This window comes from Engraulis encrasicolus, chromosome 21 (assembly GCF_034702125.1).
Source record: "Engraulis encrasicolus isolate BLACKSEA-1 chromosome 21, IST_EnEncr_1.0, whole genome shotgun sequence".
In the NCBI taxonomy this organism is placed as follows: Eukaryota; Metazoa; Chordata; class Actinopteri; order Clupeiformes; family Engraulidae; genus Engraulis; species Engraulis encrasicolus.
In genome coordinates, this window is record NC_085877.1 from 40,003,890 (window position 1) to 40,018,889 (window position 15,000).

A 15,000-nucleotide genomic window follows, 5' to 3' on the forward strand; every position below is an offset into this window, starting at 1 on the left:
TTCATAGCCTGTCTTTTATTGTTGGAAATCGTCCATCGATCCAGTCAGGCTGCCTATTTTATATCCTATTATTCCCGTGTGTCCTAGGCCTATTTCTTTTGTTCGAAGTCTAAATATGTGGTAAAACTGATTTACCCGCGATTCATATAGGCCTAGGCCTAATAATGGCACAAACTGAATGACAATAAATAGTTCGCGCATGAGGCAGAAAAAATAACAGTGTCGGAAAACATTATAGAACCCCTGCACCCGTGTTAAGTCCATGGCTACAGTAAAACAAAAACAAAAACACTAAGAGCGAGAGAGAAGTGAAATCGCTATATTAACACTGCATAGGAGCGCGTTCTCTCTCTCTCTCTCTCTAGTAATGTATCTAGTAGGCCTATCTAGTAATCTAGTATGTAAATCAACTGTTTTTTTGCTGTTTTCAGATGTGCTTCATAAATAAAATGTAGGCCTACTTAGGCCTACTCATTTTAACTGGTATGTTGTCGTTTTTTTACGTTTATGCCGTTACATTTTTTGACAATTATCTAGGTTACTTTCTACTCCTTACATTTCTGGAACAATATTTGAGAAGCTTTTTTTTCACTTTTACTCCGTTACTTTAGTCTTACGTTACGTTACATTTTTTTGACAAATATCTGTAGGCCTATGTTACTTTCTACTCCTTACATTTCTGGAACAGTATTTGAGTAGCCCCAGCTGCGGGCAGAGAGGCGGGACCAAGCACAGCCTTGTCGCTTTGAATCAGGGCAGCGTGCGTCTACTGAGCACATTTGGTTGTCATGCAGCGAGTTTTCTGACTTTCCGGTAACTTTTTAGATGAACGCTTCTAGCTACCGTCTTCTGTAGGTCTGGAATATACCTACGTGTGGAGTAGGCCTAGAGGTGCGCGGTGGATGTATTATTTCATCCGCAACCGCTTCTTAGAATTTCTAATCCACCTGCTATCCACCCGCCCTAATGTTTTTTCTCCAATTTCCAAAACCGAATCTACCCGCCATCCGCCTATTAGTTTTTAGTATTTAAGATGCCTGAGGCACATAGTCGATCGTCTTTTTCAAGCAGTGCAGGTCATTTACATCTTGCCAGCCTATGTTTTAAAAAAATCTCTAACTTACAGCGATTCCCAAGTTGTCTCCACCCATCGCACAAACGTGCCGATGCTTTAATGCAGCCTACATTTTAGCAGTTTAAATACCTCCAGTCCAAGCAGCACAATCGAAACTATTGGCTATCTAGCTTACAATTTTGGCTGGTATCCAATAAGACGAGTCAAGTGACAGTAGAGTCTTGCAAAGAGTGCAGAGAATTACGTCGCGCGTGTGTGTGTGTGAGCGAGAGAGGGAGAGAGAGGGAGCGATTCCAAACTTGTCTCCATCCATCGCACAACGTGAAAGCTAACGTGTATGCTTTAATGCAGCCTAAATTGTACCAGTTTTGCCTCCTCTCCAAGCACCTTTTTAAGTGGTGGCAACCATGCATGTTTTCTGTGGAAAACATCAGGTCCTCATGGCGACGCCAGGCTTGCTGAAAACGGCGACAAACACATTCAGAATACACATTTCTTAATGGGAAGTGGTTGAGAACAAAGTGTTCGCTAATGGGCATGAAGTCTTGTCATGCAAATTGCCCTTCCCGCATAGACAAGGCAACCCTTTCAACAGGGCCACGCAGAGTGGACAGTGGAATGCTGCTTGAAATAAGTCGATAATGAATAAAATATTACGCGCAACGTCTACAAGAAAAGTAATGGCTATTATTACCGTTGCGCGTAAAGATGAGGAAGGGATGGATAGATGGATGGATGCTGTCCTATGGAAGGGGCCGTCAAACAGTCTACATGACATCTTCATTAAAGTCGTTAAATAAGTATCCATAGCCTACTGTGTTTGACGGCCCCATCTTCTTGCAAATATTTACGCGCAACGGTCATAATGGCGTCTCGCACTACACATGCTCGGATGATGCCAGAGGCGAATAGCAAACAGCCAAATTAAGGCATATTCGACATAGACTACCACGACAAGTTACCGTTTGGGTCGCAGTTGGATGTTTATTCAGTAGAATTATGTGCGTAATATCAGCTCCATCCACCAAATGCAGCACAATCCCCGTTACTTTCACGTGAGGTTCAAATGGACATTACTCGACAAAAATGCAAGTCTGGGTACCAACAACTGAAGTAGGCTACAACATAGAATATGTACCACATATAGGGGTATTTTCATGTTCAGTCCTTTATGTGCGTTATGCCCAGCTTTTATTGAATACAGCGCAGGTTTTGAAGTTCACCAAACGAGCATCAACTTTGTGCAAGTCATTAAAACTCTTTTTTTACCAGCACTGACCTGTACACTGTTTCATTTATTAACTAATTGCACTTTCTGCCTTCTCGTTTCACATGTGATAAATCCACTTAGTATGCTTTATCCAATTAGCCATGGATGCAGGATCATTCACTGGACTGGACACTATTGTAAGAGGTGAAATTTAGACCACGATTCAGGAACGACAGACAACGGGAGTAAAGGTTATGGTAGTTTATTTTTACAATTTCATAAAATACAATTAGGAGGGAAAACCACCACAATATCCATGCAACCAGCAGCGTCTGTAAACTGCTATCTTCTTTGAATAAATGAATAAATAATCACAATCTGGAGACACTCGGACGATAGTAGCCTACAAAAGTTAAGTTAAGTTAAGTTACACACTCAGCCACTGCTGCCGGACGTTGGCTCGTCAATTACTTAATCAACTATAACACGCGCAATAGCCTACCCAAATGCAACTTACACACAGTTCCCAAAGCTACCGGCCGCGCGCGCAATGGATACCTACAGCAGCCCTGCCCCACCCCAGCGTGTAGCGCACAAGTCTACACTATTGTCCGAATGTTGTTATTTCAAGAAAGCAAACTGTCACTGTCCGCCGGCCGCTGTCGTGACATATTTTATTAACACTAGTATGTGAGTAACAAGTGAGGAGTTCCTTGATAGTTTCCTTAAGGGTGAAGTAGCCTGGAATACTGTCGCAGATCAGATAGAAATGATCCTGTTATGAACCCGAGTTTAGTAGATATCGCGCAGTGAACGAGGCAGCCTGCAAACAGTTTGAAGCGCAATGTGGCTGTAACAAGTTAGAAAGTAGCCAAACTCTGTTGCTTGTTAACATTTTTAAATTATGCGCGTAATGGTGGGGTGGCGTCCGCGCCAATGTCATATCCTGGGCGTATTGCTCGGTGCGTAATTCCAAGAGCAGCATGAAAAGGAAGAAAAGGAAGATGATGGGCTGACCGAAACGTTTGTCCCCTGTCTGTCGGTTTTATTTACTTTTTTCGGCTTTGTTTAATACAGTTTTTGATTCTGCATTCAGCTCCAGTGTGCTACTCCTTTCTTTCTTTTTAAATTATGAGCGTTCCACGAACTATCTTTCTTTGCGCACGCTATAAAATAGCAATAAACATGTTACTATAAACTACTGGTTTACTATGTATGCTTTCTAATGTTGGTAAAGGCGGCATAAGCGGGATAATGTATTGTCCACACGTGACTACGGAAAATATATTTCCTTCGAAGCGGAATAACAGCACTCCTCCTTCGGCATTGGGGGTGTTATTCGCCCCGTAGGAAAATATTTGTAGTCTAGGTGTAGTCTACTTTTTTAAAGTGGGTATACTGTATATTCTCGCATTTTTTGAAGTGGGTATACTGTATATATTTATGCCATTCTAAATAATGGATCAATCAATTTTAAGTTGGTATACTGAATCCCCTAAAATTTAGAAGTGGGTATACTCCGTATACCTGCGTTCTACCACTGCGTGTGGACAATCAGGCTTTTAGCTAGGGGGGCGTCTGGGCGTCTTTTCGACGCCCTATTTTGAAAATAAAAAATTGGACGCCCTACTTTTTTAGTAGGACGCCCTAAAGATGTCCTATTTTTCCACTTTATCTGCGTTAACCGTGCTGATGTTCAAAATTCGCTGAGTCCGAGCTTTCCCACGATGGACGATTTTTATTTACACCGCCATTTTGGAAGTTTTAGAAGATAAAATCTAAAATACACCTAACCGGCTGCATCCTCCAGGTCTGTCCTACGCTGCGCAGCGCATTCTGCTCGACCGACCCCCTCCCCCTCCCCCTCCCCTCGCGCTTCTGCGAGTCTGTCCCTCGAGTCGCTTAACGTCGCAAATTCGCAATGATTCTTCATTAAAAGTTTTGAAGCTATGTTGGGCAGAAAAACAATGTGGAAACGTCATACTAATGTTAGCTACAGAATGTTATGGTGTGGTCATTTTAAGCAACAAAATGTGCTCCTCAAATTGCAGGAAATTGCGTTTGAGAGCATTAGAAGTGTAAAAATGATGCGGGGGAGAATACCCCAAGATCGCCCTAAAACACTTTAATGAACAATGGAATCATCCAATGCAAGGTACGAGTTTGGAGTTTGTTACAACAGACGTGACCGCTGTAAAAAAAAAAAAAGATCATGTCTTGTTAACTTTGTTGACCACAAAGCATAGTGACCAGTTAGCAGCAACTTTGAAAAATGGTCAAGTCATCATCAGAAGAAAACGGCCGTCTTGTAAAACATGTGCTTGTGTGAAAAGGTAGGTAGGGACTTTGCGACGCTATTTAATGCCTACATATTACGTGAACAAAAATGTCTCTAATGTAGCTGCACTTGCAGTCCAAATTGAATGCATCAGAAGTGAATTCGCCTTCTTGTTGGGTGCGTCACGTGTACATAATAGAATATATGCGCATGTAAATTTCAGCTACCGTATTACCTGAAATATTTTGGAGGGCTGATATAACAAAAAAAAACTAGTAGGTAATTGAATCTTCTTTTCTCTACCTACCATTCAACCATGAGTGATTGGCTCTGTCCACCCACCAGTTTGAACTAAATAACTAAGAAATAAGATTTTTTGGTTCAAAAAGTTCAAAAGAAAAAATAAAACGGAATTTGAGAAAAAATAAAACGGATTTCATAGGGCCCTACTTGTGCCTGCGGGTCGAGGCGCCGCGGGGGACCCGTGACGGCGCGCGGCAAAGCCACGCACAATGACAGGTTAAAAAAACTTTTAAAAGTTAGACACCCTAAAAAAAAATCCTGCCTAAAAGCCTGTGGACAATACATTATCCCTTACCTTTAAAGCTGTTGTAGGCCTACATTTAAAAAAAAATCGTCGATATTGTAGCGGTGCAACCGACTTTAGTTTTAAGTTATGAGATGGGCGCCAGTCAGGCAGCAATAAGACTGCCGTTACCTTTCCAAAAATGAATACAAATCAGTGACCAACACATTAGAAATAACTCAGATCATCACAACGAATATCTTGTCTTATTTTTAGTAGTGCACTTTTGCAAAACCCTTGTTTGCAGACTTGTGCGCTTGTTCTCAATTTGGAACAGCTCACATCACTATTTTTCATACTGTATTTATGATTTAGGCTAAAAAAAAAGGAGCTTGCATTGACACGCTGTTTTCATTTCGCATTTCTTTCAAGTTCATTTGGCATGCTTTATGGAATTAAGCATGGTGGACCATTCATAAGACCTCATTCTAAGATATCTGTTTTTATAACGAATATAGGCCTAGATGCATACAGTAGAACAAATAACGTAACAGTGATGCGTTAATCCAGGACCAGTTTGACATCTTAGGACAATTGTAAATGGCAGCTTTTGATTCTGCATTCAGCTCCAGTGTGCGACTCCTTTCTTTCTTTTTATATCTTTTTATATCTTTCTTTTCTATCTTTCTTTGCACACGCTATAAATGGCAATAAACCTGTTACTATAAACTACTGGTTAACTGTGTATTCTATGCTTTCTAATGTTGGTAAAGGCGGGATAAGCGGGATAATGTATTGTCCACATGACTACGGAAATATATTTCCTTCGGAGCGGAATAACAGCTCTCTGCCTTCGGCATCGGGGGTCTTATTCGTCCCGTATAGGCAATATTTTCTTATAGTCATGTGGGACAATACATTATCCCTTACCTTTAAATTAGCCTACTGTTGTAAGCCTACATTTTAAAACATTTCGTCGGTATTGTAGCGGCGGTGCAACCGACTGTTTTAAGTTATGACATGGGTGCCAGCTAGGCAACAATAAGACTGCCTTTACCTTTCCAAAAATGAATACAAATCAGTAACCAACACATTAGAAATAACTCAGATATATATATAGACAGATGTAGTGCACAGGGGGTAACGCTGCTATCTCACTCCGGAGGAGGCAGAGGCAGTCCGCTACGATATAGTATATTTATAAAATAGGCTATGAAATGGCCTAATGATAAAAAACTGAACTAAAATGAAAAATTAATTAAAAAAAAATAGAGACGCACGCACGCACTTTCTACACAGTTCGATTTTTGTTTTCATTGCATTGTGGTGGTAGGCACACAAGTTTGATAAAATATAAAAATAATAGGCTAATAAAATAGGCAGACTAAACTAAACATCTGCCCAGTTAAACGAAAGGTCTGCATGGGTTGAACGTAACGTCCTTAGGTCTTCGACGAAAAATCCTCAGGTACTGCACGAAACGCCCCATGCCTTCTACTAATGGTCCAACGTTTTGTTCGAATGGTCCCCTCTCAACAATTCATTACACGAATCGTCTCGAATTCCTTACGCTAGACCCAGCCACTATGGACCTTACGCCTCTAAGAATCCTGGTCCTAACCTACGTTGACCTGAAGACTCTACAATCTCTATCTATCTCTTCTTCCGCTGCCTTCCTGCTATTTCTGCCTCTCCTCTCTACCTCTCCTTTTAAATCCATCTCTAACAATGATGTTTTTTTCCCCATTTGTTAAGCACTTTGAGTTGCATGCCTTGTATTATACAGTGCTATACAAATACAATTATTATTATTATTATTATTATTATGATCATCATCATCATCATCATTAGTGTATTACAGTGTTTCTCAAACCGCAAAAATGTTCAGGGACCACCTGTCAACTGCATTTGACACTGCTAATTTCGATGCGGATTACTTACTTTTTATTCACATTACCAGCCTGTCTAATTGTGGTGAAAATATGATGACAGCTATGTTTATCATGGTAATAATGCTACAAATATAGCCTAGCCCTTTGAGGTTTGTCAGTCGTATTCTCCCTCCTGCATGGTGTGTGTGTGTGTGTGTGTGTGTGTGTGTGTGTGTGTTTCTGTTTCTGTTTCTCACCGGGCGTTGAGGCTTGTCAGAGTCGTATTCTCCCTCCTGCATGGCGGTAGCCATCTTGTTCATGGTTGCGATGACGGCGGCACATGACTGGCGAAGACACTCCCGCGCATTCAGACCATGAGCACCGTACACCTGTAGACACACACACACACACACACACACACACACACACACACACACACACACACACACACACACACACACACACACACACACACACGTTAAATGAAGATATATTCATTATGCCCGACTGACACAGACACACATTCAGACCGTGCACACACACACACGTTAAATGAAGATCTATTCATTATGCCCGACTGACACACACACATTCAGACCGGGGGCATCGTACATCGTGTTTGATAGTCAACAGATTGTGTATGTACGTATTTTGTATGTGTGCGAGTGTGTGTGTGTGTGTGTGTGTGTGTGTGTGTGTGTGTGTACCTGCTCCACTGCCTTGAATGCCTCATCCTCCAGTCTAAGGGCGGGGAGGCCCTCCTGTTCGGCGTGTGTGTATGTATATGTGTGTGTGTGTGTGTGTGTGTGTGTGTGTGTGTGTATCTGCTCCACTGCCTTGAATGCCTCGTCCTCCAGCCTGAGTGCGGGGAGGCCCTCCTATTCGGCGAGTGTGTATGTATATGTGTGTGTGTGTGTGTGTGTGTGTCTGTGTCTGTGTGTGTGTGTGTGTGTGTGTGTGTACCTGCTCCACTGCCTTGAATGCCTCATCCTCCAGTCTAAGGGCGGGGAGGCCCTCCTGTTCGGCGTGTGTGTATGTATACGTGTGTGTGTGTGTGTGTGTGTGTGTGTGTGTGTGTGTGTGTGTGTGTGTGTGTGTGTGTGTGTGTGTGTGTGTGTGTGTGTACCTGCTCCACTGCCTTGAATGCCTCATCCTCCAGTCTAAGGGCGGGGAGCCCCTCCTGTTCGGCGAGGGGCGCGGCCATCTGGGCTCCTGAGGCCGCCACTTCCTGTAGCACTGCCACCACGCGCGTCAACTGCTTACGACACTCCGCAAGGATCTCAGACACCTAAACACACACACACGTGCAGAGGACGGGTCCTTAATGCCATTCCATTATAATGGTCTACATGGTGACGTTACCACGCGTGTCAACTGATCACGACACTCCGCAAGGATCTCACACACCTGAACACGCACGCACGCACGCACGCGCGCGCACACACAGAGGAGGAGTCGTCAATGGAATCCCATAATATTGGTCTCCATGGTGATGCCATGGTGATGAACCTGAAGGGGGAAATGACAGGGCAGTGGTGCCTGGCATGACAACAGGCATATTCCCATTATAATCTCCATGGCAACAGGTATATCCCATTAGAATCTCCATGGCAACAGGTATATCCTGTAATATTGTACCTGTGGAGGGAGTACCCACAGATCTGTATAGAAGACTAGATACATCACCACGTGCTACACCAGCACGTCCGCACAGGTCAGCCGTACTACCTCAGCCAAGCTGTCCAGTATATCCCATAATACTACTCATACCTGTGGGGGGAATGCCAGGGCGTAGGGGATTCTACAGTACCTGTGGGGGGAATGCCAGGGCGTTAGGGATGCCCGGGGCGTCGGGGCCTGGCATGGCAACAGCTATATCCCATAATACTCTCTACCATAATAATCACCATGGCAACAGGTATATCCCATTATAATCTCCATGACAACAGGGATATCCCATAATACTAGTTCTACCTGTGGGGGGAATGCCAGGGCGTTGGGGATGCCCGGGGCGTCCGTGCCTGGCATGCGTCGGCGGATCTTCTTGCAGAACTGGCGGATGTCGCCGCTGGAGGTGTCCAAGTCCTTGAGGAGCACGCTCAGCTCCGCCCCCTCCTGGCCGGCCTGCAGGAACGCACGCAGACGCCCCACCTCAACGACCACGCAGTCCAGAGCACTCTGGGTAAACTGGAGAGAGAAGAGAACCAGAGGGGTCAAAAGTGAACAGCACAGGTAAACGTATCCAAGTAACCTATAGACCTGTGCACTAGTTTTACAATCAGCTGACTATTATGCACTCGTTGGATGAAGTTTGTGGTAAGTTTTTGTGTTTTTCAGTAACAACACAGCCTATCTACCTCATTAGCAATGGAATAAATGATGTAACAGCTATGCAGGGGTGGAAAGTAACTTATTACATTTACTCAAGTATTGTACTTTTGCTTTTTTTAAGTAGTTTTTAAAAGTAATACTTTTACTTGTGCTTCAGTACATTTTGACCCAAGTACTTTACTCAGTTACACTGGAACCTGGCCTGAGTACTGAGTTAAAAAAAAATAGACAAAAAGACACTGAAGATTGAACTAATTCATCAAAAGTACTGACAAATGTACAAATAAGTACAATTGTCGTATATCACAACTAAAACCGTGCGTTTTGTGTGTGTGTGTGTGTGTGTGTGTGTGTGTGTGTGTGTGTGTGTGTGTGTGTGTGTGTGTGTGTGTGTGTGTGTGTGTGTGTGTGTGTGTGTGTGTGTGTGTGTTACCTTGATGTGATCAGCCAGTTGAGTGGTGCAGTCCTCAGTCTGTTCAGACAGGTGGATGCTATACAGTTGCTGTAGAGGGAAAACAAGAAAGTATTAAAGGAACACTTCTGCCAATTTCAATATGCTGATGTATTGCTAACGCTACCCTTAACTTGTCAGTACCCGGTGATGCTGCATTTTTTGGCCCAGCCCTTTCCGCGATCTGAGCTATTGTAATGGGGGGAGCTTTTGTTTACATTAAAAAAATTCTTAACATAGGCCTATTCCAAATATTTACCCGAAAGGTATTGCTGTCAGCTAGTTGTCTGCTGATGTTTCATAACCTTCTGGATGTTTTTGGGAACAAATCAAGATGTTTTTTTTTTTAAATGTAAACAAACTCTGCCCCCATTAACACATTGACTACCAGCGGTGTTTTCAGAATCATGTCGTAGACTCCCAACGTTCTATACCATTTTTAGGTGTTTTTTGTACAGTCATAGCATATTATGTGATAGGGCCACCGAAACATGCTATGGCTCATTTGAAAGGTGAGCCTTTCACCTCTTAGTGCGTGAAAACCGCATGTTTCTACGTGCTTTTTATTGCCGAGCTATCGTGAGTTAAACCAAGGCCGGTATCTGCCCAAATCACTATGGAATGGAGATATCGAGGCTTTTGTCAATCATGCGCCGTTTCAGAATCTGGCGCTTCTTCTTGTTATGAAATGAATCTTGCGCTTTTTCACGGAGACCACTAGACACATCTCTCCTGCTTTGCCACCTCCCCCTCCAAATGTATCAACCAACCAAGCGCATTTTCGCCGGAAGTACGTTTCAGTTCCTTGTGTACAGTCTGTTCCTGCACAACTAATCTTTGCACACACCACACGAAACGGGTCGTAGTCACACCACCACACGCAGTAGGCAAAACATATTCAAAAACACGTCACTAAAGGCATCTAGTCCAACGTCAACAACAAAATCCGTTAATCGGATGCATTAATGTCTCCGATCCTGTGGGGAAACAGCAGTGCTGTGCGATGCATGCGTGCTACTGTTTACATAGCAATGCTAGCTTCACCGACAGTAGCAGCCAGCTTCTCCTGTTCACTACGGCGTCAATTTCATCATGGGGGTAATAAAAGAACAAAATGAAGAATCTAACTTATCTGGTTGCTGATCAAATCCAAGGTAAAGGTAATAATCCAATCACAGTTCACAATGTGTAGGGCAGTAGGATCTGGCCAAGGTTTGCATTATTCCCCAGGTGTGTTCAGTCGAAGTGAAAGTGCTGTCTTCTGTACCAATTGTTTTGTGAAGCATATTATAAAGCGCCATAGAGTGGACGCTGACTGTAGCCTACTGTAGCACTAAGGAAACAACATACAAGCACGATCCTTGTGTTTATAAAGATGACAGCATCGCAGACACTTGTGTAGGCTACACAGAGAGGGGAAAGGGCGCAACAGTGACGTAACCGACGCAGACCAACAGTTCCATACAGTAGGCTACAGTTATGAAAAATATTTTTGGGTTGGCGCCGATCCTGGAGTTGTGATTAAAATGTCCAGATGATGACACAAACTTTTGACTGTCATCTATGTCTGTTCTACTTATCACAGAGCTCCCAAAATCACACACAATAAGCATTTAAGTGTCTAGTTATGAAATATGCAATAAAAACTCAAAAACGGGTTTTCCAGTTTTGGGAGCCAACGCATGGGAAGTAAAAACGGGTTTTCCAGTGGTTTGGGAGTCAATGTGTTACAATGACCAGGATCTCGGAAAAGGCTGAAGAAAAAAAAAGTACTGACAAGTCCAGGGAAGTGTGAGCATTACAACTGCATGTTGAAATTGGCTGAAGTTATCCTTTAAATTAGTGTTTGATAGACTACATGGTAATGCATGATGGACTGTACATGGGCCTATGCGTTGCGGCCATATTGGCCTTCATGCCCTGAGTAACATTGTTACTTTGCACAGTTTCCTGAGCACTCTAAGCCCTGTTGTGTCTTCTCAAATACTTGGTAGTATTTGAAGGCCTTGGTGCATTGAATACCTGGTAGTATTTGATGGTCTTGGTAGTGTATTGAATTACTGGTAGTATTTGATGGAGGTGGTGTAATGAATACCTGGTGGTGTATTGAATTAGTGGTAGTATCTAATGGTCTTGGTGTATTGAATACCTGGTAGTATTTGATGGAGGTGGTGTAATGAATATCTGGTAGTAGTATTTGATGGCCTTGATTTGAAGTATTTGATGGCCTTGGTGGTGTATTGAATACCTGGTAGTATTTCATGGCCTTGGCCTTTTGAATACCTGGTAGTATTTGATGGCCTTGGCCTTTTGAATACCTGTTAGTATTTGATGGAGGTGGTGTATTGAATATCTGGTAGTATTTGATGGCGTTGGTGTATTGAATACTTGGTAGTATTTGATGGAGGTGGTGTATTGAATACCTGGTAGTATTTGATGGAGGTGGTGTATTGAATACCTGGTAGTATTTGATGGAGGTGGTGTATTGAATATCTGGTAGTATTTGATGGAGGTGGTGTATTGAATACCTGGTAGTATTTGATGGAGGTGGTGATGTTTTGAATATCTGGTAGCATTTCATGGCCTTGACGTATTGAATACCTGGTAGTATTTGATGGATGTGGTGTATTGAATTACTGGTAGTATTTCATGGCCTTGGTGGTGTAATAAATACCTGGCAGTATTTGATGGAGGTGGTGTATTGAATACCTGGTAGTATTTGATGGAGGTGGTGTAATGAATACCTGGTAGTATTTGATGGAGGTGGTGTAATGAATACCTGGTAGTATTTGATGGCCTTGGTGAGGGGCTCCACCTGCACGGTCTCGTCCAGCTGGTCCTTGTGCAGCAGGTCGATGAGGAAGTCCAGCGAGCGCTCGTGAACACTCATCTCCTGGTACAGCGTGCCGATACGCTTATACACCTCCACACTACAGTGGCTCAGGGCCCTGGCGGAGAGAGAGAGAGAGAGAGAGAGAGAGAGAGAGAGAGAAAGAAAGAAAGAAAGAAAGAAAGAAAGAAAGAAAGAAAGAAAGAAAGAAAGAAAGAAAGAAAGAAAGAAAGAGAAAGAAAACATTTCATACTGGTCAAAACTGTGTGACTGTGAATGTCAAGCCCTAACACACACAACCACGCACACAAGCACACACGCACGAACGCATGCACCCATGAACGCACAAACGCACACATGAACGCACACACACACACACGTACGTACACACACACACACACTACAGCAGTGCTACGTACTGTTCGTATTTGTGCAGGGTGGCCTGCAGGAGGCTGAGCGAGTAGACGAGTCCCGACGCAAAGCTCAGCTGCTCCCCGGTGGACCCCTTCATGCCCGGACGCTCCTGCAGGTTGCCATTCAGGTCAAACTTCTCCACAGCCTGCTTGCTGATCAACTCCGCCTGCACACAAAGCCAGAGATTTATTATAGTCAGCATTTATTTTATTTTGAAGAGGGGATGTCTGCGCTTCAGCCTTGGTGGTGCTCACCGTCGAGGACAGCAGTATCAAGACAAGCTGGGCTACTTCACAGTGACTAGACCCAGGGATGACTGGAGCACTCAGCAACTTTTTTAGAGGTTTTTTATTTTGTGCACCAAAATAAAAAACCTCTAAAAAAGTTGCTGAGTGCTCCAGTCATCTCTGGGTCTAGTCACTGTGAAGTAGCCCAGCTAGCATTTATTTTATGTTTGTTGACAGGCTGCTTTACAGCCAGGGGTGAATTTCTCAAAACCAAAGTTGCTTACTACATTAGCTACTTTGTTGTTTTCAATGCATATTCCCATTGGCAACTACCGAAGTTGCTAACAGGCTAACAACTTCTTATTTGAGAAACTCACCCCTGGTTTGGAAGCTGCACAAGAAGTGAACAGCAGGGCCTGCAGAGAGTGGTGCGCCGACCCTACCAAGCCTCATGGGTAAATATAATAAGTGGGTAGGAGTCGGGGCCAAGAAAATCATGATGGATGCCTTGAACCCTAATACAAACATCTTCACCTTGCTTAAGTCTTGTAGACGTCGACGTACCATCCATGCACGTACAGAAAGAACCTTGACATTGAACCTTGACCCACACAAGGTCATCAGTAGAATCATAAATGAAGTACAGAAACATGGAATTCAATCTAGCTGATCAACTCCGCCTGGACATCAAGGCATATATTTAAATTTAGTATCTATTTTATATATACCGGTAGTATTTTATATTTATATCGAGTTTCACACCAGACCAAAATGTGGAGTTGGAAACAAGCTTCTCGTGAGCCTGCTTGCTGATCAACTCCGCCTGCACACAAATGGATGCGGTCTTGGTCATTTATGAGCTTGTGTGTATGTGTGTGTGGTACCTTGCATATGTGTGTGTGTGTGTGTGTGTGTGTGCGTGTGTGTTTGTGCATGTGAGTCGTGGGTTGAAAAGTGGCACCAGTATGCTATCGTGCTGTGTGTGTGTGTGTGTGTGTGTGTGTGTGTGTGTGTGTGTGTGTGTGTGTGTGTGTGTGTGTGTGTGTGTGTGTGTGTGTCTAGAGTAGAGTAGAGTAGAGTAACATTTATTAATCCCGAAGGAAATGTAGGTGTCTAGTAGCATACATACAAAAATAAATAAATAGATTATTTCGCATTAAACATTCAGATGTAAAAAAGTCTCTCATTGCAACAGTTGTTACTGATTGTTGAAGGAGGGGTGGGAGGGGGATGGAATGGGGGCATGGCCGTGGGGGGGGGGGGGGGTTATGCGGTCCAGTCACCAATAACAATCTCTTTCATTGTGTTGTTCTGAGTTGTTGAGTTAAATAGATGGATGGCCCTGGGGACAAAGGACTTGCGCAGCCTGTCAGTCTTGCAGGGAATGGCGAGGAATCTGTGGCTGAACAGACTTCGCTGGTTGGCAAAGACTGAGTGCAAGGGGTGATGGTCATTGTCCATTATAGAGTCCAATCTGCCCAATGTCCTCTTTTCAGCTGTGGTACTAAGAGCCTCCAGTTCTGTACCAACAACAGAGCCTGCTTTCCTCACTAGCTTGTCCAGACGTCCAGCATCCCTCCTCCTAATGCTCCCACCCCAGCATGCCACAGCATAAGAAAGTACACTAGCCATGACAGACTGGTAAAACATCTGGAGGAGTCTGTTGCAGACGTTAAATGATTTAAGCTTCCTCAGAAAGTAAAGCCTGCTCTGTTCTTTCTTGTAGACTGCATGTGAATTAATTGACCAGTCCAGTTTACTATCAAGATGTACCCCCAGATATTTGT

At 43.5% G+C, this 15,000-nt stretch overlaps 1 protein-coding gene across 1 annotated transcript in view; it reads right to left on the reverse strand.

Moving 5' to 3' along the window:
• The window catches only part of dctn1a (dynactin 1a), a 57,918-nt gene that overhangs the window by 9,459 nt on the left and 33,459 nt on the right, over positions 1-15,000 (reverse strand). Inside the window, exons 15-20 of the mRNA XM_063186738.1 lie at positions 12,992-13,152; positions 12,522-12,690; positions 9,725-9,793; positions 8,935-9,147; positions 8,087-8,248; positions 7,218-7,349 (exon numbers count right to left, since the gene is read on the reverse strand). Coding sequence (XP_063042808.1) covers positions 7,218-7,349; positions 8,087-8,248; positions 8,935-9,147; positions 9,725-9,793; positions 12,522-12,690; positions 12,992-13,152 — 906 coding nt within the window. The remainder of the gene's footprint in view (positions 1-7,217; positions 7,350-8,086; positions 8,249-8,934; positions 9,148-9,724; positions 9,794-12,521; positions 12,691-12,991; positions 13,153-15,000) is intronic.